Source organism: Gorilla gorilla, chromosome 9 (assembly GCF_029281585.2).
Source record: "Gorilla gorilla gorilla isolate KB3781 chromosome 9, NHGRI_mGorGor1-v2.1_pri, whole genome shotgun sequence".
Classification (NCBI taxonomy): Eukaryota; Metazoa; Chordata; class Mammalia; order Primates; family Hominidae; genus Gorilla; species Gorilla gorilla.
The window spans coordinates 7283042-7310955 of record NC_073233.2 but is presented as its reverse complement, the minus strand read 5'-3'; the positions used below and the strand labels follow the sequence as shown (position 1 = coordinate 7310955).

Sequence of the window (27914 nt, the reverse complement as noted above, 5' to 3'; positions counted from 1 at the left end):
AAGGTTGCTGCTCACACTTTATTAAGATGCACCAGGAGCCCCACGGGCCCACTATGGAATGTAGGTGAGGGGTCCACGGCCCCGCCTGGAGCACCAGGACCAGTGGGGCCACCTCCAGGATGCCAAGACCCGGCTCCTCCAGCGCCAACCCGTTTCCCAGGAGGCTGGGCGCCACAGGCTGGCTCCCGTGTGAACACTGCTTTGGAGAATACGTAAATATAAAAAGTGCTGGAGGCCCCTCCCACCCCTGCCCTGGGTTCTGCAGCCAGCACGTGGCCGCCCCTCCCAGGGCGGGGGTCCGGAGGCCCTGAAGCCACCTGAGCCAGGGCCTTCCAGAAACAGGGTTCCGGGGGCTCCGGGCACCTGTCCCTCCCTCCCTCCTCCCAGCATGGGGCAGAGCACCGAGGCTGGTGGTGGGAAAGGCAGCTGTGGGTGCGGCCATCTCCCCGTGGGCGTCCTTTTGGCAGAGAAGTGGGCGGTGGGCGGCCTACGCGCAGTAGGTGTCTGCCTTGACCACTTGGCAGTACATGGTCATGGCGAAGGTCAGGCCCAGGATCTGTGGGTAGGGGAGGAGGACTGGGCATGGCAGCTCCACAGGCTCAGGCCCCAAGCCCAGAGCGGTCCCTGTCCTCAGCAGGTGCCCTGGCCCTGACCCCAGGGTGGGCGACACAGTGGCAGAGCCCTTCAGTTTCCTGGTGGCTTGCACACCCCACCCAACCCCTGTGGCTCGAGCCACAGCACCCTCCCCTGAGCCTTGCAGGCATGAGGACACCCAGAACTTCCTGAGGGCTGTGGAGTTTGAAGAGCAGGGGCCACTGGCACCAGGGCCCCGGCTGCCACCCTCTGTGCACTGGCCAGTCCTGGGCCACCGACCAACATGGACAACCACCGGCCTCCACCCCACACCAGCCTCTGCCTCTGTTCACTAGGAGGGAGCCCACTGTCCCCACAGGCCGTCCCTGCCCATCCCCCTGAACTCGCCCTCCTGCTTTTGCCCCGGCCTCCCCCGATCGTGGGTTCCTGGGGGCAAGGTCTTTGCTACTTTGTTCCCTGGGCTCAGAAGGTCCCAACAAAGTGGGGGCAGGGAGCCCGCAGGCCCCCAGGCCATACCTGCACCAGCGCCGTGCACAGCCCAAAGATGCCCACAGCCAGCAGGTTCTCCTGAAGCCACACCTTCACCGTCTCGTAGCACGGCTGCAGGGAGGGATGTCTTGCGTGTCACGGCAGGGCCTGCTGGTCCCACCCTCTAGGCCCCTACCAGCCCCCAGGGTGGGGGTCTCACTCACCGCCTTCCACCAGGTGCCGGGGGCGTGCAGCCCACAGCTCTCACTGAACTCCAGGCAGCAGGAGTCAGGTACCCGCGTGGCGTTGTACACCTCGAACCAGTCAGTGTAGTTGGAGACGCCACAGCAGCGGAACTGGGGGGCAAGCTCAGGTCGGGCTGAGGCGGGAGGGGAGGGGGCACCCGCCGACCCCGCCCACCTGCCCACGCCTCACGTCGGTCTGGATGATGCTCCAGGCGTTGGTGAGGCCCACGTTGCCCTGCGTGCCGTACAGGTGCAAGCCTTTCTTCAGGTCTCGCTGGGCATACCTGTCAATCTGGGGGTGTGGGGCGGGGGTCAGCAGGGCCCCTCCCACTGTACCCCGCCTCCCTCATCCAGACCCCCCTCGCCGGCCCCTAAGCTGGGCCCTCCTGCGCCTGGTCTTGAAGTGTCCCCCACGCCTCCTAGCCCACCAAGCTGCAGATACACCGGCCCCATGTCCTCCCAGCAGCCCTGAGGCCCAGGGCCCCCACCTCTGGGCTTCCTCCCCAGGCTGGGGGAGGACCATGGGTCCTGGGGGGACAGAGGACAGGGACACAGGTGCCTCCACGCATCAGGACACGTGTAGCCATGCTCTGTGAGCTGAAAGCCAGGGGCTATGAGCGCTGAGCCCACCCAGCACCCTGGGCTCGGTCCCCAATATTCAGTGAGGACCCAGGGCACCCTGGAGAAGGGGCTGATTCCCGGGCTGGGGCAGGGAATGCAGGAGGAGCCTGGAGCACCCTGCAGTGCCAGGAAGTCAGGACATGCCCCAAAATGAAAAGTCTGTTGATGGGGGTGTGTCAGGGGACCCAGCAGCTGATGGCAGAAGCTCCCCAGGACCAAGGACGGACAGTGTGATTCACAAAACAAAGTAGTGTTGTGTTCTAGCTTGGAGCGCAGCGTCAATAGCCAGGACTTCATCCCAATATAAACAAATGGCTGAATATATAAGTGAGTGACCAAGAAGAGGCCGCTCTACAGAGCAGAACCCCACGGTGCGCAGCCCGGATGGGGCGCTGGGAGCAGACGGCTCAGGACGCTGCGTCAGAGGGTGGGGGACAACCTGGGGCGCACCCTCCGGGTGGGGTAGCAGTGCCCTTGTGCCCCAGTCGCTGCAGAGCCACAGCACAGCCTCCCAGGGTCGCCGGCACTGCCCCTCCAGGCCTGGTAAATCCACACCCGCTGTCCTGGCCGCCCGTGAGGGCACATGCAGGGCCACTCTGTCCACACCGGGCCCACAGTGCTCCCTGGGAGTGAGGATGGAGCCCCCAGCCCTGCAGTTGGGCCTGCGGCCAAGGCGGCCCTACCTTGTCCGTGTAGGCGAAGAAGAGGATGGCGATGGTGGCCTCCAGCAGGAACACCAGCAGCAGCAGCAGGAAGAACTGTGGAGGGGGCAGGCTCAGACGGGGACCCGAAAGGCCCCACGGCCTCCGCCCTATAGCATGCCAGGGGCCAGGGCCACGCACCTCATGGATACCTGGTGCTGCCAGGAAACCTCTGCCAGGCCCCCCACTCCCAGAGAGCCCAGAACGCCACCCCCACCTCAGAAGCCTCAGCCCCAGCCCCTGCCAGGCCCCCACTCCCAGAGACCCCAGAACGCCGCCCCCACCTCAGAACCCTTGGCCCCAGGTCTAGGGACTGTGGCTGTTGTGTCCTGCTCAGCCCCTGAGTGTGGGGCCCTGGGCTGGCCTGGGCTCCCCTCCCCTGCCCCCATCCCTGGGGCAACCCAGACACCCCCAACTGGGCACAAGTCCCTGTTCCTGAGGCCCCAGCCCCTGTCAGCTGCCTTCAGGACACCTCCATCCAGGGGCCTCTGAGTGTCTGGCAGGTGCCTCGCTGGGTGCCTGTGTCTTCATGGTGGGAAGATGCCCCAGCAGGGGCCACAGCTGGGCTGCAGAGGCCCCCTCCGCCCACACGTCACAGTCCTCAGGGCAGCCAGCGTGGCTGATGCCCCCTCCAGCAAGACCACAGGCTGCAAGCCCCACCTCTGACCATGCAAGCTTCCCCCGCCTGACCCCAGCCCTGCTGCTCCTCCATGCGGGGGTCAGTGACACCCACAAAAGAGGAGGGCAGGCATGGACAGTGTGTGTCCAGGAGCTGGGGGGCCCAGGCAGAGTGGGCGTGAGTGGGGCAGACAGGGTGCTGGGCTAAGGACACAGGAGTCCTTCACCCCCAGGAGGTACCCAGGGTTCTGGTCCCAAGTCACCCATGGGAAAGGGGGTTGGGCTTCGGTCCCTGCAGGCCTGGTGGGGCCCACACACAGCAGCTTCCTCAACTGTTTGAGGAGCTCCAAGCCCCAGCAGGGCTGCCACAGACCCCCACGACTGCCTCCAGGGGTCTCTGGGCCCCAACCTGATGCCAGGGAAGCTGATAGACGTGGGGCTTGCCCCCAGGAAGGGGTATGGAGGGGAGTGGACTGGCTGAGGCGACCTAAGGGAGGCCCCACCCCATCCAGGGCTTCCCAGACAAAGAAGTGATCGGAAGCCTCGTGATTTAGGACCTCAGCAGCCTGCACACCCCCGGCAGGGCCCACGGCCTCCGCCAGGCATGTTTGTTAATCGGTAGCAAGCCTGTGTTTCCATCTAGGAGCCCTTATCCTTTTTAATTATCTGTGATTAACATTTCTAAGGAGGATAAACATATCCCTGCCTGTAAGTCCATCCCCGAGGCGAGGTGGGGGCTGGGAGGGTCCCAGCAGACGGTCCCAGGGAGCTGAGAGATCAGGCCCCCAACAAGAAGCTGGGGAAGGGGCCACAGTGGGGGTGGGGTGGTCAGGAATGAGTCATGGAGACCGCAAGCCCGTGAAAGGCTGCGCGTGCGTGTGTATGCGTGTGCGGAGCTGTGCCTGCACTCACCAGGGCCAGTGTCCCATCAGAGGAGGCCCCTGACAAGGTACAGCACGTTCTCTTGAGTGACCCCCACACCGCTCTGCAAATCACCCCCCAGCCCCAGTGTAGCCTGGAAGACCCAACAGTGGCCAGGGCCCCGGGCCACACTCCCAGCTTGGAGGTCAGGCCCCAGAGGTGGTGCCCACGTCTGGGGGGGTCACTGCAGTAGCCAAGGCCTGGGGACCACCGGAGCCCCACCCTGCGTGGTCCCACCCGGAGCATCGCTTGGGCCCCGGCACTCACAGTGAGCAGGAGGCACTTGTTCTCCTTGATGGCACCCAGGCAGCCCACGAAGCCGATGGCCATGACAAAGGCGCCGGTGATGATGAGCAGGTTGGCAGCCGACAGGGACGGGAAGGAGGAGGACAGCGTGGCGAAGCTCCCCTGTGTGGCGGCCAGCCAGATGCCGACACCCAGCACGCCACAGCCTCCCAGCTGGGGCACAGCAACATGAGAGACACAGACAGGGTGAGGCCCCAATGCAAGCTCTGGACCCCAGGGCAGAGCCCAGCCCACAGGCCCAAAGCCATGCCGCCTGCCAGCCTGAGCCAGAACCACCCAGAGTCCTGCTAAATCCCACGGCAGCCCGGGGGGGTGTCCACGGCAGGCCAGTCTTTCCCGACACCCTGGGCTGGCACCCCATCCCCAAACCCACACTCCATGGCCACAGTGGGGGAGGCTCCCTTGTGCCTCTGAACCACTCCCTCTAGGAGGGACCCGCCCAACCCCTGGCCTGGAGCCAAAGGGACGGGATCTTAGGCCCCAGGACGCAGTCTGCACACCCCTAACCCCACTTCGCCGTCTGGTCTGCGCAGTGCAGAAGGCCCACTCCCCACCTGACAGGCCACTCCAGCCTTTCCAGACTGTGCTGTCAGGGAGACCCAGCCCTGCCCTCACTCCGGGATGGGGCTTCCTGGCAGGTGGTCCCAGGATTCCGATTCCCAGCTCCCGACAAGGTCTCTGTGATGTCCCCGGCTGTCCCGTCACTCGTGGCAGGAGAAACGCTGATTCCCTCACGCTCTGCTCCTGGTTATGATTTCTTTTTTTTTTGGAGATGGAGTCTCACCCTGTTGTTCAGGCTGGAGTGCAGTGGTGCAGTCTCGGCTCACTGCAAGCTCCGCCTCCCAGGTTCATGCCATTCTCCTGCCTCAGCCTCCCGAGTAGCTGGGACTACAGACACCCGCCACCACACCTGGCTAATTTTTTGTATTTTTAGTAGATATGGTTTAGCCACAATAGTCTTTTTTGTTTGTTTTTTTTTTGATACCGAGTCTCGCACTGTTGCCCAGGCTGGAGTGCAGTGGCGCGATCTCAGCTCACTGCAACCTCCGCCTCCTGGGTTCACGCCATTCTCCTGCCTCAGCCTCCCGAGTAGCTGGGACTACAGGTGCCCGCCACCACGCCCGGCTAATTTTTTGTACTTTTAGTAGAGACAGGGTTTCACCGTGTTAACCAGGATGGTCTCGATCTCCTGACCTTGTGATCCGCCCACCTCAACCTCCCAAAGTGCTGGGATTACAGGCGTGATCCACCGCGCCCAGCCGCCAGGATGGTCTTGATCTCAATCTCCTGACCTCATGATCAGCCCGTCTCGGCCTCCCAAAGTGCTGAGATTACAGGCATGAGCCACCGCGCCCGGCCAAGTTATGATTTCTTACGGCCACATGGGCACTGGTGGGAACAAAGCAGGCGGGTCCCACAGGAGCATCTGCCACCCGGAGGGCCACCTCCCGCAGTGTCTGTAACCGCCGGAGCTCTTACTGTGTTTCCTAAGTGCTTGTTCTTATAAAAATCAATTAAAACAGGAAGAGGCAGGGGGAGACGAGGGGGTGCTGCGCCCAGAGAGAGAGTGCTAGGCTGCTGGCCCAGCAAGGCCTCAAGGGAAGCAGGGGTCCGCCAGGACCCCACCTTCAGACAGAGGCCTCGGGCTTGGGCCGTTTCAGGATGAGACGGGAACATTCCAGGCCTGGGCACGGGACAAGCAGTCCCCCGAAAATGCTGAACAGCTCCCAGTCTGCAGCGTGGGCGCCCAGGTGGGTGGTGGGTAGACATCCTGGGGTGCCGACGGTTGACTGGTTCTGGGGAAGGGCCGCGCAGCCCTGGGGGATCCCTGCCCCACCCTGGACTGGACAGGACTTGGGAATGGGCTGGCAAAGCCACCCCTCAACCTGATGAAACCCCTCGGAGCACCCAGACCACATGCCTGAGGACAGGCTCAGACCCCAGGCTCTGGGGGTTCCCGGGGGACTACCAGAAGCCCCAAGTCACCCCATAAAAGCCTCCCAAGCCCCAGTGGCCAGACTCACACCCCACTTTCCAGACAGAAACCAAGGCTGGAATAGCTGCTGGCCACCAGCAGCCGCCCCACCCGCACCTGCCACACCAGCCCAGCTCAAGGCAGGCCTGGGGCCTCCACCCTGGCAGGGCCCACGGACGGCCCATGAGCCCCAACACTCTTGCCTCAGGGGGCCTGGGGGTGGGAGACGCCCCCTCCTCGTGTGCACGCTCACCTGCCCCTCCCTGAGCAGTGCATCAGCCAGCGCCAGGCTGGAGGTTGGAGGCCGCCACCCTTTTACTGGCTGGCTGGCAGGCAGGAGGCTGTGCTGGGGAGATGGGACACAGCTCCCTGCCCAAGGGCCAGCATGGCTGCTGGTGCCCCAACATTCAGGCCAGGCCTGTCACTGGTGTCTTCGGTCCCTCTGGGCTCCACAGGGTGAAATCCCCTCAGAGCAGATTCCCCCCACTGCTGGGGCCCCACAAGTCCCACACATGCTCAGGCCATCCTGGGCAGAAGGCAGGCTCTGTCCTTTCCCGGCCTTCCATCTCTGCTTAAAGTTCAAAACAGAATGCTGTCCGGAGGCTGCCAGCGCAGGACCTGTCCTGGGAAGCTCTGCTGAGCCATTGGCTCCTGGTGCCTGCTGAGCTCTGACGCCCACACCCAGAGCCCCTCCCCAGCAGGCCAGGCACAGCGCACAGGGGCGCAGGGGAGCTGGACAGACTGGGTGCAGGAAGAGGGGTCACCCCTGTGCTCTGGGCCCCAGGATTGGGAGTACCGACGCAGGGGCTGACTTGCTAGCTCTGACCACACAGCCCCTCGTGGCTGCAGGGGTGCTGCTAAGGAGCCAATAGGAGACCTGGGCACAGCGCCCAACCTGGGTGTGGCTTCTGAGCAAACCCAGCCCCAGAAGCAGCTTAGGGTGATAGGGGAGGCTTCCCAGGAGACCAGGAAGAGGCTTGAGGGTGGCAGCCAGCACAGCCCGGTGGAGGGCGGCCCTGAGATGCACCAGGGGACAGATGCATGAGCCTGAGACGTGTGAGTCAAGGTGCGTGTGAGCCCGGGATGCACGGGAGCTGGGGTGCATGTGAGCAGGGGTACATGGGAGCTGGGGTGCATGTGGGCCCAGGGTGCATGAGCGAGGGTGCGTGTGAGCCAGAGTGCATGTGGGCCTGGGGTGCGTGTGAGCGGGGGTGCGTGTGAGCGGGGGTGCGAGTGGGGGTGCGTGTGAGCCGGGGTGCCTGGGAGAGGGGATGCGTGTGACCTGGGGTGCATGTGAGCCAGGGTGCATGTGAGCCCAGGGGTGCGTGTGAGCCAGGGTGCGTGTGAGCCAGGGTGCATGTGAGCCCAGGGTGCATGTGAGCCCAGGGTGCATGTGAGCTGGGGTGCATGTGTGCCAGGGGTGCAAGCTGGGGGTGTGTGAGCCCGGGGGTGCGTGAGAGCTGGGGTGCGTGTGAGCGGGGATGTGTGTGACCCAGGGGTGCATGGGAGCCCAGGATGCGAGCCGGGGGTGCGTGTGAGCGGGGGTGGGAGGCGAGGTGCACGCAAGCGCGGGTGCATGGGAGCCAGGGTGCATGTGAGCCGGGGTGCGTGTGAGCGGGCGTGAATGTGAGCCGGGTGCGTGGGAGCCTGGGGTGCGTGGGAACCGGGGTGCAAGTGAGCGGGGGTCTGTGGGAGCCTGGGGTGTGTGGGAACTAGGGTGCATATGAGCAGGGTGTGTGAGCGGGGTGCATGTGAGCAGGGGTACGTGTGAGCCGAAGTGCGTGTGAGCAGGGATGCGTGTGAGCCGGGAGTGTGTGTGAGCCTGGGGTGCATGGGAACCAGGGTGAGTGTCAGCGGGGGTGGGATCCGGGGTGCATGTGAGCCAGGGTGTGTGTGAGCCAGGGTGGATGTGTCTGGAGTGTGCAGGACCAGAGGCCAGCTCCGTGGCACAAGTGCCAGGGGACATCCCTAATTAAGAGAATCTGTCCTCACTGGGAGCACTGGGCTTGGGGCACAGCCCCAGGGTGGGCAGGGGTCTGCCAGCTCTACAGAGATGCCCCCACTTCCCGGGGGTCCTGGCCCTGCTATGGGATGCACCAGCAGCTGGGGGATGGGCTGTCCAGGGTGCTGACTGTGAACGCGGCGCCCCCACCCACCCCTTTGGAGAGGTGTCCCTCGTAACATTCTGGAGCACAGGAGAGGCCTGGACAGGCAATGGCCCAGTCAATGCTCCCTCCAGACCGTCGGGCACAAGGTCACACACACCATGTACAGACAAGGCCATGCGGAACTGAGGGGCATTCCCGAGCACACAGGAACCCCAGCCTGCCCCTGGGCTGTCCCCATGTCCTCCCGCAGTTCCCAGGTCTTGTGGAGGGGCAGACAGGGCACCAGGGGGACCCACACACAGCCTGACACCATCATTGCCCCAAGAACTGGGCAGAGAAGGGATATGGCCCTGGGTCCAGATCACCAGGTGATGAGGGCAGGAGGTCAGAGGGAAACGAGGCCCCAGGAGAGGAGATGGCCATCGGCAGCTCAGAGTACATCCTGGCCTCAAGCGCCAAGCAACCCCACAAGTCTCATTCCAGACGAAATGCCCAGGCTGGGGGTGAAGGTCCCTGAACTGAGGGGAGGTGCTAGCACAACAGAGAAAACTGTCATTTAAAACCCAAACTGGGGCCGGGCATGGTGGCTCACACCTGTAATCTCAGCACTTTGGAAGGCCGAGGCGGGCAGATCACGAGGTCAGGAGATCGAGACCATCCTGGCTAACACGGGGAAACCCCGTCTCTACTAAAAAATACAAAAAATTAGCCGGGCGCGGTGGCGGGCGCCTGTAGTCGCAGCTACTCGGGAGGCTGAGGCAGGAGAATGGCGTGAACCCAGGAGGCGGAGCTTGCAGTGAGCAGAGATCGCGCCACTGCACTCTAGCCTGGGCGACAGAGTGAGACTCCATCTCAAAAAAAAAAAAAAAAAAAAAAACCCAAACTGCCTGCTCCATCTGCCTCTGCCTTCCAAGGACGCAGACCTCTCCTGTCATCAGGAAAATGAGCTGTTCCAAGCTCCCCTCGCCCCATGGGGATGTGTCGAAGGACACAGGGAGGACACATGCAGAGTGACCGGTGCCATGCCAGGTGTGGGAAACCCCGTTCCACGGGGGCTGGGCAGGAAGGAACCCTACATCTCCAGCCCTGGGCCCCTCCCACAACTGCCCCAGCCCTGGTGGGAACTGATTTCCCTAATTAACACTCCACGAAACATCCTCACCTCCACCGGAGACAGCAGGAAAGAGACACCCACTGTCACCAGACGGGCTCGGTCACACACACTGTGACAGGCAACAGCCCACGTTGCCACAGACGCCTCACACCATCACACGTGGCCACACGCGCGCATTACTGCCCTGCAACCCGGCGTCCCCCAGGCCCCGAGGCCCCAGCGTGCTGGCAGACCCACACAGATAAAATGTGTGCACGTGGTTAATAAAATTACCTGCAATTTTGAAAGTGTTTCTGTGTATGCAGCTTTTAAAACATTTTGGCAGGAAAATTATAGCCTCAAAGCACAAGAGAAAATGGGCCCCATTCGCTTGGAGACAGAAAATCAAAGGCAGGATGAGCAGGGCTGAGGCCAGGAGGGCCAGGTCCCTCTGGTCAAATGCAGCCAGACGGGGAGCAGCTAGGGGTGTGGCTGGCAGCCTGCGCACCCTCCCAGGGTCCCACCCAGCATCTGGGCCTGGACCCGGAAACCAGAGGAGTTCCCTCCCCACGCGCTCAATACAAATAGGAATAGGCTGAAAGCCTCCCTCCCTCACTGCTGCCCCCACCAGGCCAGACACAAGCTCAGGTGGGAGGTTGACCCCGCCCCATGACAGCTGGGGAGAGGAAACCTAGGGATGATGGCAGCTGGGGGAACAGCCCAGGAGAGGGGCTACGTCCCAGACCTGGGCACCGGGCCTGTCCTTCTCCCAGACATCAGCTCACACTGTCCACTGCCCAGAACCTGTCCCCAGGACCTGCGTGAGACCATCTCTGGCCAATGTCCGTCCAGCATACCAGGCCCCAGGCTTAGTCCATCAGACACTCGCTCACCCTGATCTTCAGCAGCAACTGATAGCTCTGCCCAAGACTAGGAGCCCAAGAGGCTTGGAGGGCCGTTCCTCAGAACCCACCCAAGAGGCTCGGGGGGCTGTCCCCCAGCGCTGGGTGTGTGCAGGTGCTGCTGAGGCCCATGCATTCTCTGCTCTGCCCTTCTTTTCTGGTCTGGACAGCCCACCTGAGCCTCTTGGGCAGGTGCTGGGGGATGGCCCCCTTGAGCCTCCTGTAGGCCTCAGGCAGGGGTGCAGTCACTGGAGTCCATGGAGTATGCTCCCTCCGGGCCCACGGGGGCCGCGCTGGCCAGCTCTCAGCCCTCAGCCCACTGCCCCTCCGGCCATGCAGCTTTGTGGCAGATGGCTGGGCTGCCAGCCACGTCCTTGGAATAGGATGGGGGGCTGGGTCCCTGCAGGGGCCAGGGCTCTGTCCAGACACAGGGATTCTAGCAGCCAGCACAGCCTCAGGACCCTCTGGGCTGGCGGGAACGTCCCCGTCATGGCTGGGATGCTGGTTTCCAGGGATGACAAGTCTGTCCACTTACAATCTGTGTGGCTCGCTGTGATTTGTTTCCTTAAAGCTGTGGGCCCTGAGCGACGTCCTGTTTCCACATCCCCATCTGTCCTCCGTTCCCTCACCCCTGACCCTAGGAGCTCTCCAAGGGACCCCAGGGCCCAGAGATGAGGAGACCAGCCCCACCCAGTGACCAAGGCCCACCCTGAGGCCAGTGTCCAAAGCAGGGAGAGCAGAACAGCCCTCGTCAGTGGGCACCCGCCCAGGGTGCCAATGCTGGCTCCTGCAGGGTGAGTAGGAGTTTGCTGGAGGGCAGGGAGGAATCCAGGAGGAGACTGTGACCCAGCGGGGCTGTGGGTGCAGCAGGGCTGCATGGGAACAGCAAGGAGGCGGCCTGCCGTCATCAGGCCAGGACCATGGCTCACATTGCACAGGTGCGGCTGGGAGCCGAGGTCCCCCACGCTCACTCCCGTCCCCCTGCGTGGGCCTCCTGACTTCTCTGCCTGCCCCCTGCAGCCCTGAGCTGCCAATGCCACATCTCCGCCCCCGGAGACAGCCCTCTCCACACACAGGCCCGGCCTGCCTGCCCTGCCGCCAGCTGGGACCTGGAACCTGCAGAGGCCCCATGGAGCCAGGCCTGTGTCACCAGGTGGACAAGTCTGACCTACCCCCAACAGCACCAGAGCTGCCTGGAGCCCACAGCTGGGCAGGCAGTGTCCCCTGACCGACCGCTGCTGCTCCCCACCCGCAGGGAGCCACACACTCCCCAAGGCTCAGACACGCTGTGGTTGCCAGCGTCAGGGCCTTTGTTCAGAAACGGATTGTTTCCGAACAGTTGATCCGAAGGCTGGCCTGGGATGTTAAACTCCTCAAAGAGAGGCCTGGGAGCTGGAGGCAGAGCCCTCTGCCACCCTTGGGGACACTGTGCTGCCCAGAGGCCAGCGCCAGGCGGGCCGGCCATGCCATCTGCCAGACATCGTCTCAGCTCATCCCAGGGGAGGGAAAGCCAAGGCTGGCCCCCACTGCACCCCTCCACCAGGCTCACTGCTGATCTTACAGCAGAGGCCTCAAGCACAGCCAGGACTTTCCTTTGGGAGAACAGAGAGTGGGCAGTGAGGCTGAGGGGCCCCCACACCTCCAGGGTTGACAGCCCAGGCAGCGCAGAGCCAGGACAGCCCCCGTGCCCCTCCAGGCTGGGGCCCTGGACCACCTGGCTCCGAGACTCACACTTCCCACCTGGGGGGTCTCCCCGGGGATCAGCGCAGGTCGTGGGGGACTGAGAGGCCTCCCACATTTCCATTCAACCCCCGAGCCAGGCCAGTATATGGGGACCTCACCCTCTACCACCCCACATGGTGCAAATGGGAAAATGAAGCCTCAAGGAGGGCAGAGCCTGCCTGGCATCCCACACTGGCAGGCGGGACTCCAAACCCCACCCCGGCCCCCCAGCCAGGCCCTAACCATACAGTGTGGAGAGGGCCTGAGCTTCCACCAAGCTCCTGGTGCTGCGGGTGAAGAGAAAGGGGAGCAGCACCCACCCTGGGGAGCAACGTCTGGAAGGAGCCGAGGCCAGGAGGGCGGGAGGACAGCCCTTCGTGGTGGCACCTTGCTAAATAGCTCGGCTGCCTCCATCCCTGACAGGCGGGAAGAGCAGGCCCCGTCCTCTCCCCTCCGCCCCGGGACCTCCACTTCCATTAGGGGAAGAGCGTTGCTGGCAGCAGCTGAGCTGATCAGGCAGCACAGAGGCCTGAAGGTGGGGGTCCCAGGGCAGCAGAGCCCCCCACGCCCTCACCATTGCTAACCTGTGTCTGTGTCGGCACCTGCCTGGGCCCAGGACACCTCGCTCAGGCTCACGGGCCCTGCACCCAGCCTCCCCCAGAATGAGGCTCCCAGGAGACACCCCGGCCCCACCACAGGCAGCCTGCTTCCCACTCCCCAACCTGTGCAGGGAGGGCTCAAAGGAAGGCTCAGTGGCTGTGCCCCAGCGGAGCTGCCATCACCGGGTGGGGGCCTCTATTTGCTGAAGGCAGGTAGCATGTCCCCAGATGTCCATGGGGTTAGGAGTTGGCACCAGTGCTCTGAACTCTGAAGGCCCCACCGGGTCCCCCACCACCAGGCCAGGACACATCCTACCTCCCCACCCTGGCTGCCCCAGGAACCCTCCCCACTCCACCCAAAGCTGGAGGCTCTGAGCACAGACTCTTGCCAGCAGCCCCACCCTCCCAGACCCCAGCAAAGATGCCTGCCTGGGAAATCCGAACCAACACTGTAAAGAAATACATCAATCAGCCTTCTGGAGCGAGCCCCTCCCTTCCCCTCCCAGGTAGGCCCCCAGGCTGCCCCAGGCCCAGTCAGTGACCAGGGGCCCCAGCCTGACCATGGGTGTGGAGGGGGGCTCAGGCCTGGACCCAAAGAGACCTTGGAAGCCAGGAGTACCGTGAGGGCCTTGGAGGGTCTGCATTTGGAAGAAGGGGGGCTTTGAGGAGAACATGGAGGCAAAGGTGGGAGAGAGGGGTGCCAGGCTGGGGTTGAGGGCACAGGAGAGCAAAGCTAAGGGGCAGCCAGGCAAGCTGGGGGCAGAGGGAAGCTGCACCCTGACCACCGCACAGGAGCCAGGCATGGGACCCCACTCCCAGCCCCCCAACCCCTCCCAGTGCCCTGGCCGCACCTGCACCACTTACAGGGCTCAGCCCCTGCCCTCACACCCACAGCCACACCCAGGACGGGCACAGCCCCCCAGTCACACACAACCTTCCTCACCCCACCCCGGCTCCCACCACTGCCCACGGCTCTGGTCACTGGCTACCCACTGGGGCTCCCCCATGCCCTCCCCACAGGCCCAGCAGGACTCCGGCAGCGGGAGGTCAAGACAGACACACGCGGGGATCTTGAGGTCCCGCCGGGGGGACGTCCCTCCCACCACCTTAACCCCTGAACTTCGCTCCTGAGAGGACGGAGGAGGAGGAGAGGGCCAGGTTGTATCCCCTGGTCTCCCAACGGGTAGGAAATGGAGTGGGCGGCAAAAGCCCCGACAACAGGGGGCTGGCACCCCCAAAAGGAAAGGAGCCCTGGGGAAGGGGCGCGCTCGGCCTGACTCCTGAAATAGCCTCACGCCAGGAGGAGAGGGCTTAGCTCACAGTAACTCAGGGCACAGCAGGCGTGGACGTCAGCCCAGGACACGCTCTCCTGGCAAAACCCCCACTCATTCTTATTTCCCCTGCCCCGCCCCCACCCTCAGACCCCCCACTGGGCACCAGCCCAGGGTTGGGGGCGGCCAAGGCTGGTGTATGAAGCCAGCGGGGCTCCAGTTTGCTGGACTGGCGGGAAGGTGGTGATTGATTAATAAAAAATAACTGGGGCCGCCTGTAATCTCAGCACTTTGGGAGGTCAAGGCAGGCGGATCACGAGGTCAGGAGTTCGAGACCAACCTGACCAACATGGTGAAACCCTGTCTCTACTAAAAATACAAAAATTAGCCAGGCGTGGTGATGCGCGCCTGTAATCCCGGCAATTCGGGAGGCTGAGGCGTGAGAATCGCTTGAACCCCAGAGACGGAAGGTTGCAGTGAGCCGAGATCACGCCACTGCACTCCAGGCGACAGAGCAAGACTCTATCTCAAAAAACAAAGATAAAAAAGAGAGAACTGAATTTTCCAGCCCAGAATAGGGTCCCAAGGGGGTTCCTTGTGTATTCTTTCCCAGGTTGAGGATGGGGGAGTGTGTCTGCCATGTGGTAGGAATGGAGGCTTCTCTGGGGTTCACAAAGAGAGGTCCACCTGGGGGTCCTCCATGAGGGCGGGCTGCTCTCAGAGCAGAGAGACCCCCCTGGGAAAGGACCCTCTTCTTTCTCCCTGAAGGCAGGTGTCCAGGCCACGGAGGACAGGAGGAGGGTGGAGAGGAGAGAGGGCTTCCCCTCCCAGGACCTGCCTGCCTGCCTGCCAGGCCCCCACACCCACTGCCCTTCAGTCATTCTGCCCCGTCCCCCCGTCACAGAAACACTCTGGTCATTCAGCCACCTGCAGCCCACCCCCAACACCCACCAGCTCCAGGCCACACCCACACCTCCCACCACCCCTACCTCCAAGGCGCCCCTCAGGCCTGGGCCTCACCCCTCCAGAGCCTCTTGCAGAAAACAAACCCTTGGGTGACCCCTTCTGGAGGTGGATGTCTGGGCCAAGAGCCTCCTTGGGTCACACTCGGCAGGCAATCCAGGCTGGCTGTCCCTCCCAGGGACCCCCCTGCCCCCACCCCAAGCTGGCTAGAGAAGGAGCCTGGGCTCAGGAGGGGAGAGGTGGGAAGGCTGACCCAGGCTTCTGGGCACTTGGCCCAGCTGGACCTTATGCAGATGGACAGCCTCCTTCTGAAGCCCAGAGCCTAGGCAGGAGCTGAGGCCACGCCCCCGACTCCCAGCTGCAGGAGCTGGTTCAGGAATTAAGAATAGGGCACAGAATGACCTTGGTATCACTTCACCTCCCCCAGCCCAGCCAGCAAAGCCCCAGGCCCGGTCCAGGTCATCCTCGGCCACCCCCAACTGCAGCTGCCCTCCACAGGAGCCAGGGACAGGACAGGGTCGCGGCTCCATGAGGCTTGCTCCAATCTGGCCAGGTGGGAATCCTGCCCCACCTCTTGCTGACATGGGGCTGGGGTGGGGTGGAACCCTGTCCGCCCTCTACCTCAGCTCTGCTCCATCCAGCACACAGGGCCGCCCCGGACACCACTGCAGGTCTGAGCACACCTGACCCCACCTCGGCAAAAGTTAGGGAAGCCTCTGCTGCCGGAGGCGCGGGAAAGCCAGTGTCTGCCGCGAGCACTGATGGCCCACGGCCCTGCTCAGTGTCCAGGATTCCCTTCCGCAGCGCCTCCCGGCGACTGGGGGACCTTGGCGGCAGCCGGCTCAAACCCTCGGAAGTGAGTCCCTGGGCCCGACAGGTCGCCTGCCTGGAGGGGCGGGGCCGAGGCAAGGATAACGGCTGCACCGAGGAGGGAGCGGGCGCAGAGGAGGCACCGGGGCCCCACGCAAAACTGGCCACGACCCGGACCCGGACTCGAACCCCGACCCTAGGAGAGGCGCAGTGCCCGGGTGGCCCTGTCCGGCGCGCACGTGTGCAACGTGTCCCGTCTCATCAAGTGAGGAGAGAAGAGGAGAAGGGGCCGGGGCGTGAGGCAGCCGCTCTGAGTGCAGGGGGCGGACCCTGCGATGGTGCAAACCTTCCCCACCCGCCCAGTCCAGGCTCCCAGCCGGAGCAGCGGTCTTGGGTCCTCCCGGGACCATCCCCACAACCGCACCCAACGCCTGGCCGGGGCAGCGACTCCGACTCCCCAGACCCCGCGACCCGCCGCGGGAGGGACCTCGGGTCTTTCCCGGGCCCCCACCCCGGCCCCCTGACTCACCCAGAAAAGCAGGTTGAAGGCGAACATGAGGTACTTGACGGTCTGGAGGCAGGCGCGCGCCATGCCGCAGCGCTTCAGCTCTAGGAGGAAGATGAAGGAGAGGTCCAGGTAGAAAACCACGTACTTGTTGCCCTTGGGCGACGTGTAGCGCGCCTGGGCCGCCTTGGGGCCGGGGTTCGCGTGCAGGCCGAAGAAGGCGCCCCCGGCGTCCCCGGCGTCCCCGCCGCCCGCGCGCCCGTATAGGCTGCTGTAGCGCCGGAAGGGGCCGCCGCGCGCGAAGTCCGGCTCCTTGCCCTCCGGAGAGGGGCTGCGCAGGTACGTGGACTCTTCCGTGCTGGAGCGGCGCATCGCGCCTGGGTGTGCCGGGGCCGCCGCTCAGCGCCCCGCGCCCGCCGCCCCGGAACGCCCCATCCCGCCGGCCGGTGCCTGCTCCGGCCCCGCTCCTGCTCCCGCTCTGGCCTCCGCGGTGGCAGCGGGGCGCGCGGATCCGCTCGGACCCCGGCGGCGGAACCCAGACACCTGCCCGGCCCGCGCGCTGCGGCCCCCGCGCCCCGGACACCGCGCGCCCCGCCCCGCGCCCTCCCGGCCAATCCCCGGCGGCTCCGCCCCCGCGCGGACCCCTCCCCTCCTCGCCGCACCGCCCGGCAAACCCCAGCGCTCCGCCTGGGCGGACCAATCGCAGCCCCCGGCAACGCACCAGCCGCGACCCCGGCCCCTCCGCCCGCGCCGGCGCCCCAGCCCCCCCACCTTCGCGCGCAGCAGGAAGATGCTCGCGAAGGGCGCCTGAGGGGACTGGGGGCCGGGGCCGGGGCCGGGGCCTGGGGATGAGACCTGGGCAGCTCTTAGCCCGCGACCGACGCCCCCAGCCCTTCCCCCCACGGTACCTCGCCCGGACTCTGGCCCCGGGCCGGGCTTGGAGACCTCCGACCACGAGAACGATACTCAAAGCACTACGCAAATGGAAGGTGACCCCGTTGCTGTCTGGTGGCAACTTGGAGCGGCTCCGCCCCGGGCGCCTTGGGAAGCCCTGAGTGCCGGCGGGGAGTGGGGGGCTGGGTCAGCCTGCACTGCATGGAGCAGGTGTTGTTGAGTCTTTGACTATATGGGAGGTTCCAGAACACAGAAAAGCGCACGTGTGATTCCTGAGATACCCACCCCCGCCCCCTCCACCAGGCAGCCCCGCAGGAGGCTGGCAGCCCCAGGACAGACCCAGAGCGCTCCAGGTGGGCCCGGCTCGGCCTCCGCCCCGTGCTGTCCCCAGTGCGGGAGCGGGGCGGCTTCAAGGGTAGTCGCGCGCACCCACCCCAGCTGGCTTGATGCTCTGCTGTTCCCGTCTTGAAATTCTTGGTAATTTTTAAACAAGGGGCCCAGAATTTCATTTTGCTCCAGCCCAGGCTGGAAGTCAGCCTGTAAAAGACCCCACCCCACCCCTTGACAGGTACAGACATACCGGCCCCGTGCACAGATGTGCCTGCACTCCTGGGTGTCATCACGCCGGATGCGCACACACCTCCCACAGCCGGAGATGGGGACAGAGGCCCCCAGCTGTGCCCTGCAGCCTACCCCACGCCTCTGAAGCCCCAGCCCCACCACAGGGCACAAGGGCCCTGCGGTGTTGGGAAGATATCAGCACGTGGCCCAGATTCCTGGCAGATGACCTGAAGCCCAGAGGTCGGGAATGAGGAAGGGCAGGAGGAAGAGGAGGGAGAGGAAGCTAAGGGAGGGGAAGGGGGTGCTCCATGGCAGGGCTGACCAGCTCTGGAGGCCTGGGTCCTCCTGGAGTGACTGATGTGGGAGGTGGCAGGTCTGGGGAGGACTGCCGTGGAAGCCCCGGGTGCCCAGGGAGGTCCCGCACCTCTGCCCACCCCTGACGACCTGGGCTGGGTGCCCCAAGCCTCTGCTGCCCCCCAAGGGCTCTGTAGAGAACTGCAGCCCAAGCCCCAGGGCAGCACCCCATGCCCAGGTCCTCGCTGGGGGAAGGGGACAGGGGGCCCCCAGAGAACAGGAGGCTGGCCTGGAGGTCCCCTGAAGGCCCACAGGGCCATCCTGGGGCTTCCCATGGCCCCTACCCTGTCCTTCCCCTGGGGGTTCTTTGGTGGGTCTGGGCCCCAGGAATGGGTCAGAACGGCGGCCACGCATCGGGGCCCAGCAGAGACCGCAGGAGCCCTGGGACCCCAACCCTGACAGAAACCCTCACCCGCAGCCCTGCCCAGAGAGCAGATGGCGCCCCGCCCCCTTCCCCTGGCCACGCAGGTGCAACCTGAGGGCAGACACTCAGCCCTGTGCAGCGCCTCCAGGGAGCTCGCATGTGACCTGGGCAGCGCTCAGAGCACCTACTCGTGAGCCAGGCAAGGGCAGGTGCCACGGGGACCCGGGGGAACCCCAGGCTGACTAGGAGAAGCCAGACCCCACCTGCAGTCAAAAACACCACCCGAGCCACCCCAAGGAGAGCATCCGCCGCCAGGCTAGCCAGTGGCACCCCTGCCCCATCTCCCCTGCGTCCCTCTGTGGCTGGGGCTGGAAGGGGAAGTGGCAGGCAAGGCTCAAGGGTCCCAGGCAGGTGGGAGGGCGAAGGGAGAGCTGGTCTGGGTGCCTGCACTGAGCCCAGTGCCCAGGGTGCAGTCCCAGTGTCCCCTAAGACCCCTCCCGCCCCCTTTCCCATCTACAAAGCTCTGCACACATCGCCCAGGTGAGCAGATGAAGCCTATTCAAGAAGAAATCAAAAACCTCACAAGGCCACCGAGGGCCAGGAGGAGCGGGGTGGGGGGGGTGGGGGCGGGGAGCTGGGCTTGCTTCTGTTGCCAAGTTCAAGATTCACACTGGGTTGCCCAGACGCAGGCAGGGGCCTGGGCAAGGCACAGTGTCAGAGCTCAGTCGGGGAGGGTCCTTCAACACCCCAGTCGGAGTGTTCTGGGACCCTATCTCCAAAGTCCAGCCCCTCCCCACGGGAGCTCCGATTAGATACTCAGGTGTGGTGTCAAAGTGTCCGCTGGCAAGGCCCCTGGGCTGGCAAAGTAAGACCCAGAGGCAAGCCCACTGCTGCCCACCACAACCATCCAGCCCAGCTGGGCCATGACATACCTGGGCTGGCCACAGGAAAGAGACCAGGCGGTGCTCAGGGTCCCTGAAGGCTGACCGGTGGGCAGGCAGGTGGTAGGTGCGACCAAGGCAGCCCCAAGCTCTGCAGAAGGAAAGATGGGCAGAGTGGAGCGCTGGCTTCCACCCTCCGCTGTACAGCCAGAGATGCTCCCAGAGAAGGGCAGGGAACCCCCACCTGGGGCCAGGTCCCTACAGGGCAGAGGGGCAGTCGGGGTGGGCAGGGGATACACCACCAGACTCGGAGAAGAAAACCACTGAGGAGTAGCCCCAACCAGGAGAGCTTTGAATCAATGACTGAGTCACCAAATTCTGCTCCTTCAGGCCTCTGAGACAGCCAGGCAGGGACACAGACTCACACTCACAGAGACACGGTGTGCAGAGAACACATGTTCAAAGACGTACTCACAGCACGGACATGCAGAGACACAGGCCAAGACACATGCTTGCACCCACACAGACATGCAGCAGTGCCTCCTCCCTGGGGTCCTGGACCCCTGGACCAGCCTGCTGTCTGCCTCCTACCAGGCACAAGCACCCCTACCCCACCCTGCCTTGGGCTCTGAGCAGACACCCAAGCTCAGGAAGGGGCCTCACGCCCTCCCTATGGAGCTGCCAGCAATGACCCGCAAGGCCCTCCTCCACCATGGGTGCCAGGTTGGGGAGTCTGTCCTCCTCCTGGCACTCAGGGATTTCTGGCCAGGGAGAGGCCCCAAACCCACCTGGGCAGCCAAACGCAGTGCCCACTACTCCCTGCCCTGCTGGCTCAACCCCGCAACACCTCGCCCCTCAGAACTAGCTCTCTGGAGTGAGGTAACTGTTCTTCCAGTAGCCCAAGGGCAGGAGGGAACCATAGAGCCTCCACCCCAACCCTGGCTGAGCGAGAGCCCCAAGAGAGACACCCAGAGCTCTGCAGGTTGGAAAAGCCCCGGGGACTGAGCTGCAAGATCTCAGACACCCACGAGGCCAGACAGAGGTCCCCCCCAAAGAGGGGCCTGCCCACATGATAAAGCAGCCTGTCTGCAGCAGCCTGGGTGCCATGCCCGTGGAGCAGCCTCTCTGAGCCCCAGCAGCAGGGCAGCAGCTCAGTCCTGGCCCAGCCCAGACCTCGGGGTCTCCACACAGCCCAGCAGGGGCAGCTCAGGACAGACAGCAGAGCCAAGCCCACACACCCTGGCCCCCCAGGCCCACGGGCTCTGAGGCAGCTTTGAGGAGGTAGGGAGGCCCGCCAACACAAACAGCCTATGCTGTGGGCTTCCTGGCTGCCTCAGCCCCTGCGGGGCCCCAGTGCCCGTCCCAAGCCCTCACCCTGGGGGGTCCCAAGCAAGCTGGCATTCCCTCATGCACACAGAGGAGCAGGGACTGGGGGCTGCACACAGAGTCTGGGTGGGACCAGGCCCCTCCCACCCAAACCTGAGCCCTGGAGGCTGGAAACACCACTCTGATACCCCTAGCAGCCCCAGGGGAGGGACAGATAGTCCAGAGGTCCCCCAGTCTTTCCTCCTGGGACCACCGAGGCTAACCCCACACTCCAGGCCTTCCTTGTAATACTCCCCTGCACTGTTGGGTATTTATCTGCTGGGAGTCGGGGGTGAAGGCAACAGACTTAACATCCTGGGTGGGGGGCACCTTCCCACACCCCCCAGGCTCCAGGAGCAGCCGCACCTCAGGTGCCATCCCACCACAGCCCTGGCCCTGGCCCCTGCAACCTAGACCCCTACAGAACAGTCTTGGGGGGGGCACATCAGGCCTGGGCAGCTGCATGGCAGGCAGTGACATTCCCAAATATCACCAGCCCAGACATATGAGTGGTGAGGCTGGGGCCAGTTCAGTCTCGGCCCCATCTACAGGCCCCACTGCTCACAATGCCGGTCTCCCAGGACCGTGGAGAGGACACGGACAGCGTGGGTACGGTGGGCAGTGGCCTTGGCTGCGTGCACCGCTGAGGTGTCGGGCACGTGTGCTCGTGGCGCCGTGTGCACCCACCCCATCCCACAGCACCCTGGGGGTGAGCACACATCTGTCCCAGGCATGGACAGGGCCAGAGAGCACAGGTGTGGGGGCGAGGCTGGGGACAGACACCTTCAACACCCTCTCCCAGTCAAGGTCATGCCCAGCCTCAGCGGCAGGAGGGATGCAGCCCTCCAGCGGGCAGTTTCTGATCCCACCTGAGCTTTACAGACAGGGAAACGTGGGCTGGGATCCCAGAGCAGAGTGCCAAGTTCAGCTGAATCCCAGCCAGGGCTCAGCCCGTGCTCCCCCTCCCAGCCCTCCTGGTCCCGTGGCTAGCCTGTTTCCAGGGCAACACCCAGGGTGGGAGGAGTCAGCAGCTAAAACTTCAATCATGGGTTTCCCCTGGTCCTTTGCCCTGAAGTGATCCCTCCACTAGCAGGAAGCGCCCGGGGAAGCCCACCCTCTGCTCCCAGTGCCCTGCCCTGGCCACAGGAGGCTCCACACGCCCCCTTCTATAAAACCAGCGCCTCACCCTCCTGGCCCCATCCCAGACCCCCCCCTAGAAGCCGGGCCGAGTCTGCGCCAACACTCCACACCCAGGAGAGAGGGGCCCCCACCCGCCCCTGCTGGCCGGCACAGTGCCCTGCCCCCCCACCAGGCTCCCTCCCACTCCCCGCTTGCCTGAGGAGGGCCAGGCCCAGGCTCCCCAGGGTCCTCAGGTAGAGCCCAGTCGGGACTGCAGACAGGCCTGGGTCCCCAGGGGCCTCCGCACACATGTGGTGGGGGCTCGGGGGAGATGCACAGAGCCTGAGGCTGGGGCAGTCTCCAGATCTCAGGGGCTCTGCTGGGAAATGGAGGGATAGGAAGCGCACACACTCGGAATTCCAAGAATGTCAGCTTGGCCCAAGCCAGGATTTGGAGAGCAGCTCACTCCCCACCACCCCGTGCTCTGAGTAAACAACTCCTGCAGGCAGGAACAGGGGCGGGACAGGCCCTGGACCCTCCTCCAAGAAGCCTCCAGGCCCCCACCCACTCCCCAGGGCCCACCCTGCTAACATCCGGGACCCCCCTGCCCCCTCACCTCCACAGCCACCAGCAGCCTCTGCAGCTGAACCTGGCTCTGACCCCAGGCCACCGTTACTCAGGGCCCCTGTTCTACCCTTCTGCCCAGAGCAGGATGTGCGTCCACTCATCCTGGGGGGAGGGGGTCAGGGAAGGGAAGTGGCCTCGGCTCGTGGCTCCGCACGTGGCTGGGTGGGGTATGGCAAATGCCACTGGGGAAGCTGCCCAGGGCCCTGGCCAGGGTGGGAGCGGAAACCCCAAGCGTGCAGTGGATCTGGCCAGCACCACTCCGGACCCAGAAAACCCTTCGTCCTCCTCCTCTGCAACTAACGCAGACGCAGCATTGCCCTGAGAAAGCGGCAGCTGATGCCTGGAACCCAACACAGGTCCCACCCCAGCTAGAAGCCCCAGGCCGGCAAACCAGCCCAGAGCCCCCAATGGGTGCCGCTTTGCAGCCCACCCACCCCCCACAGCCCACCTCGCACCTCCAAGGAGCCTTCTTTGCCTCTCACTGCACGCCGACCCCCCATTTCCTCACCCCCACCCCAGGGGCACAGCAAGAAGGGTGCTGGTGCCAGCCCCCCCGCACTCCATCCGAGAGACACGGGCTCCTCGTCCCTCGTCCTCCGTAGGCCCTGAGCTCCAGGGCAAGCCAGAGCTGAGGCCTTCAGCGGGTTCTGCCAGTGCAGCCTCCGGGAGTCTGCCCAGGGATCCCCTGTGCCGGGGTCTTCCAGGTTCAGCTCAAAGAGCACCTCTTCCACGACGCCCTCCCGACCTCCCTCCCGGGTCCCCTCTCCCCGTGCTCAGAGGTGCGTCTGAGCGTCGGGAGCTCGGGACGGCGAGCAGCCAGCAGAGCCGGGACCCGGGAGGGCGCACCCCGACCCCATTCCCGGGAAAGAGCGGAAAGAACGCGGACAGGGGCCCGGGGCGGGGAGCTGCCGGCGGGGGCTGTAATTGCGCAGCTGAGGCCAGGGCGGCGCCCCTAGGGGCTGGGCCGCGTCCAGAATGGGACCCCCCGAACTCAGCGCCGAGAGCCCCGGACACCCCGCGGGCAGAGGCCGAGGCGGAGGAACCCACTACTCGGCGAGGCCAGGAGGGGCGGCAGGAAGACCCGCCCCGGCCCCCGCCCGCCCTCTCCCCGAGCCCTCGCGCCGGACCCCACTTGTTGCTGCGTGTCGGCTCTGGGCTCGAACTCGCGCGCCCCGCTCGCGTCCGGCTCCAGCCGCTCCCGGTCGGACACCTCCTGCCACGGGACCCTGGCCGCACGTCCCCACAACCCCCAGGCGCAGTACCTGCGCCGCCGCCTCCCGCTCGCGCCGCCCGCTCCCGCCGCGCAGCTGTCAGTCAAGCGGACACGAGAAACGCGAACCGCCGCCGCAGCTTTACGGCCCTGCTCAGACGCCGTAGCGCTGGGATGCACCAAGACGGTGGGCGGGGGTGTGCGGTCTGCTGCTGCCGCGGCCACGCGGGCCCGGGAGCCCCGGGACGCACAGGCCCAGGAGCCCTGGGACGCACAGAAGCCCCCATCGCGGCGGAAACTGCGGCCAGCGGTGCCGGGGCCGGTGGAGGGACGGCCGGAGCAGCGGAGAACGAGCGGAGCCGATCCTCCCGCGACAGTGGACGCGCCCGGGACGGGGCCTGGGGGGGTTCTTCGCGCGCGGCCGGGCCGGGCCGGGCAGTTTGGGACGCGCTGCCGCCATGATCATCCCTGTACGCTGCTTCACTTGTGGCAAGATCGTCGGCAACAAGTGGGAGGCTTACCTGGGGCTGCTGCAGGCCGAGTACACTGAGGGGTGAGGCGCGGGCCGGGGCTAGGGGCTGAGTCCGCCGTGGGGTGCGGACCGGGGTTGGGGGCTGAGTCCGCCCTGGGGTGCGCGCCGGGGCGGGAGGCGCAGCGCTGCCTGAGGCCAGCGCCTCATGAGCAGCTTCAGGCCCGGCTTCTCCAGCCCCGCTCTGTGATCTGCTTTCGGGAGAACGTTATCCCCTGAAGTCTGGGGAGAGAACGGAGTTGGGCTTCAAACCAGTGGTGTCCTGGGGATTCTAGGCGGCCTGGCGGGTTGCAGGCGTCTTGTCACTCGCAGTAAAGCGCTTGGCCTCCGCCCTATTTTCCCGTCTCTGCCCCCAGGCCCACCCCATGTCCTGCAAACCTCGCTGCAGGACGGGCGGGCGCGGCGGCTGACATCTGTAATCCCAGCAATTTGGGAGGCCGAGGCGAGAGGCTTGCTTGAGCCCAGGAGGTCGAGACCAGCCTGGACAACCTGGGGAGACCCTGATCTCCAGAAACTTATTTTTTCTTTTTTGAGACGGAGTCTCGCTCTGTCGCCCAGGTTGGAGTGCAGTGGCGCGATCTCGGCTCACTGCAACCTCCGCCTCCTGGGCTCCAGCAATTCTGTCTCAGCCTCCCGAGTAGCTGGGACTACAGGCGTGTGCCACCACGCCCGGCTAATTTTTGTATTTTCAGTAGAGATGGGATTTCGCCATGTTGGCCAGGCTGGTCTGGAACTCCTGACCTCAGGTGATCCACCCGCCTCGACCTCCCAAAGTGCTGAGATTACAGGCGTGAGCCACCGCGCCTGGCTCTCTTTTTAATTCGCCGGACATGGCGGTGCACACCTGTGGTCCCAGCTACTTGGGAGGCTGAGACAAGAGAATCGCTTGAGTCTGGGAGGCAGGTGGAGGTTGCAGTGAGCCGAGATCACGCCACTGCACTCCAGCCTGGAAGAGAGAGTGAAACTCCGTCTCATGCACACACACACAGAAAAAGAAATGCAGGGTAGACTTGCTGACCACCCTCATCAGGCTTTGTAGGGGAGGCGTCTTTCTCCTGTGCTTGTCCCTTGGTGCTGCTGTCACCACTGTGCCTGAGTCTTGGTGCCCCCGCTGGAGTCTGACCCTCGCCCACTGAGTCTTGGTCATATGTGAGCCCTGGGCTTGTGTGCGCCAGCCTGCCATCGGCACTTGGTGCAGCTTGCTGGACGAACGAGGAAAGCGAATGGGCTGCTAGACTGAGTGGCTGGCGGCCTGTCCAGACCCTTTCCCGGGATAGGAACGGCAGGGGCCTCCCATGTGGCCTCACCTTTCCCAAGCTTCTGTGTCTCTGCACATTGGAGCCATCGGTGTGGGAGTTTTCTGGAGGTCTTGAGGGTGACTGGAGCTAGGTCCCAGGGAAATGAAAGCTTCTAATTGGCTTGGGATGTGGGAGAGGTGGCTCCATGGAGAAGCAGTCTCTCTCTGATGGAAGGAAGCAGAGGTGAGGAAAGACCCCACCGCGGCAGAGCAGGGCTTGCTCTGGCTGGGGTGGGGGTGAACCAGCTAAGGGCAGGCCCCTGGAGAGCTACCCTGCTGTGGCCAGTGCTAGATGAGGTGGCTGCACATCAGCGCCTTGGTGGCCTTGGTTTTCTAAGCTCCCCCCAATCACTTCGTTTTCGTTTGATTTACATTTCTTACATATGTTATACACACACACGTACAACCAGAGTAGGTGGGAGAGGAGGCTCCTCACGCTCCACCCAGGGTTCTGGGCATTTCCAGGTTACTCCAGCCAGGATCATACTGCTAGATCTCAGCTTCTGATCTGGGTGAATCTGTTCGCCTTGCCGGTGGCGGGGGGGGGGGGGGTGAGGCCAGCAGGCAGTGAGAGGCAGGTTGGATATGGGCTCCAGGCCTTTGCAGACCGTAGAGAACTCAGTTGGCCTCTGCTCCTCCCCTCGACACAGGGATGCGCTGGATGCCCTGGGCCTGAAGCGCTACTGCTGCCGCCGGATGCTGCTGGCCCATGTGGACCTGATCGAGAAGCTGCTCAATTATGCACCCCTGGAGAAGTGACCACGCTGGAACCCACCCACCTGCTGTGCTGACCATGGGCCCTGAGCGTCCTGCCCCGAATTCACGAGGCTGAGACATCTGGGAGCTGGTGCAATGCCTGGCCGCAGCGTGTGTGTATCCCGTCCCCCACTCTGGAAGGAACCATCCAGTAAAGGTCTTTCAGAACCACCAAGGTCCCAGCCCTCACTAGGATGGCAGGAGCCAGGTCTAGGCCCAGCTCTCACACTGTGGCAGCCCAGTGAGGCAGACTGGGCCATGAACTCTCCTAGCCCTGGGGCCAGCCTGTTCCACAGGCACCCCTGCAGGAGGCGCTGCCAGGAGAGCCTTCCATCTCGGGGCTCTTTGAGGTTCCCTCCTTCTGGGCTTTCTTCAGGCTGAGCAGAGAGGCTCCTGTACCCTCTCTCTCGGAATCTGAAGAGCCAGATTTAGGCCGGGCGAAGGGGCTCACCCCTATAATCCCAGGACTTTGGGAGGCCAAGGCAGGAGGATCACTTGAGTCCAGAAATTCAAGACCCGCCTGGGCATCATAATGAGACCCCATCTCTACAACAAAATTTAATAAATTAGCTGGGCACAGTGTTCACACCTGTAGTCCCGGCCACTCAGGGGGCTGAGGCAGGAGGATCACTGGAACCTGGGAGGTTGCCACTGCAGTGAACTGTGTTTGCACCACTGCACTCCAGCCTGGGCAACAGAGTGAGACTCTGTCTCAATACAACTATGAAAAAGAAGAGAGAAACAGATCTTCTGGGGCCCAGTCTCTGCTATGGTCAGGGCTGCCAGTACCTGCTGGCCCCTGCCCACTGCTGCCTGTCCCTGAGCGTCCCACCCAAGCCCAGCAGGGAGGGCAGGCCTTAAGACGCTCCTAGCTGGGTTGGGAGGTGGCCCTAAGGAGGCCCTGCTGTCCAGGCAGTGCTGCCAGCAAGCACCCCAGGTCAGATGTCCCTGCTGCCCAGCTATCTGGCGTGGTGTCCTCTGGTAGGGGAGAACGGGTCTGCCTGAGGGTCTACAGTTCTGAGCCTTAAGGACAGGAACCTGGGCAGTGGGGGGCACAATCAGTGACCGAGCCCTGGCTCCCATCTCCAGGGTACCTCTGCCAGACACCAGGCTGTGGTACCTCCTACCCTCTGGCCCCCAGCAGGGCCTATAGGCTCCTCCATGCAAACCCCCTCACCCTACTGCCCCCACCCCACCTGCCTGACACCTCTTACCTGGGCATGGCCCCCAGTCTGCACCCTTCCCACGTCTGCTCCCCACCATGGCCAGAAGGCTTTTGGAAACCATTTTTCCTCTCCCCCAGGGGCTCTGAACACACCATCTCACCATTTAGGAACATGTTCAGTTCTTTCTGCTGAGGCCTGTGCTCAGCTGTCCCTGGCATCAGACCTCCCTTCCCTGGAGCCCCATGGGGGGTGTGTCCTCCTGGCTCTGCCCTTCTTTGTCCTGACACTGGGCAGGGCGGGGGGTGGGTCTGTCTGCCCTGCTGGATTCGAGGGCCCTGAGAACAGACCACCATCTGTTACCAGCACAGC

General features: G+C 64.4%; 2 protein-coding genes across 6 annotated transcripts; one reads left to right on the top strand and one right to left on the bottom strand.

Annotated features, from left to right (window-relative positions):
• Positions 1-4: 4 nt before the first annotated feature.
• Positions 5-23983, bottom strand: TSPAN4 (tetraspanin 4). 5 transcript variants are annotated; one of them, XM_063710864.1, is made up of 10 exons: positions 22577-22709; positions 22177-22336; positions 19528-19627; positions 16447-16526; positions 4436-4627; positions 2612-2686; positions 1498-1599; positions 1287-1418; positions 1111-1194; positions 5-556 (listed from the first exon to the last, which is right to left on the bottom strand). In XM_063710864.1, exons 4-10 carry the CDS (start codon positions 16507-16509, stop codon positions 488-490), a joined length of 717 nt encoding a protein of 238 aa, XP_063566934.1. In that variant the 5' UTR covers positions 16510-16526; positions 19528-19627; positions 22177-22336; positions 22577-22709; the 3' UTR covers positions 5-487. The 5 variants fall into 5 exon arrangements, with proteins under 5 accessions (XP_063566934.1, XP_004050438.5, XP_030872351.3 ...); XM_004050390.5 differs by lacking the exons at positions 22177-22336; positions 22577-22709 and adding an exon at positions 23850-23983; XM_031016491.3 differs by lacking the exons at positions 22177-22336; positions 22577-22709 and adding an exon at positions 23720-23885.
• Positions 23984-23988: 5 nt separating this feature from the next.
• Positions 23989-26965, top strand: POLR2L (RNA polymerase II, I and III subunit L). Its single transcript, XM_004050389.5, has 2 exons — positions 23989-24350; positions 26274-26965. The coding sequence occupies exons 1-2, from the start codon at positions 24256-24258 to the stop codon at positions 26380-26382; spliced, it is 204 nt and encodes a 67-aa protein (XP_004050437.1). The 5' UTR covers positions 23989-24255; the 3' UTR covers positions 26383-26965.
• The last annotated feature ends 949 nt before the right edge of the window (positions 26966-27914 follow it).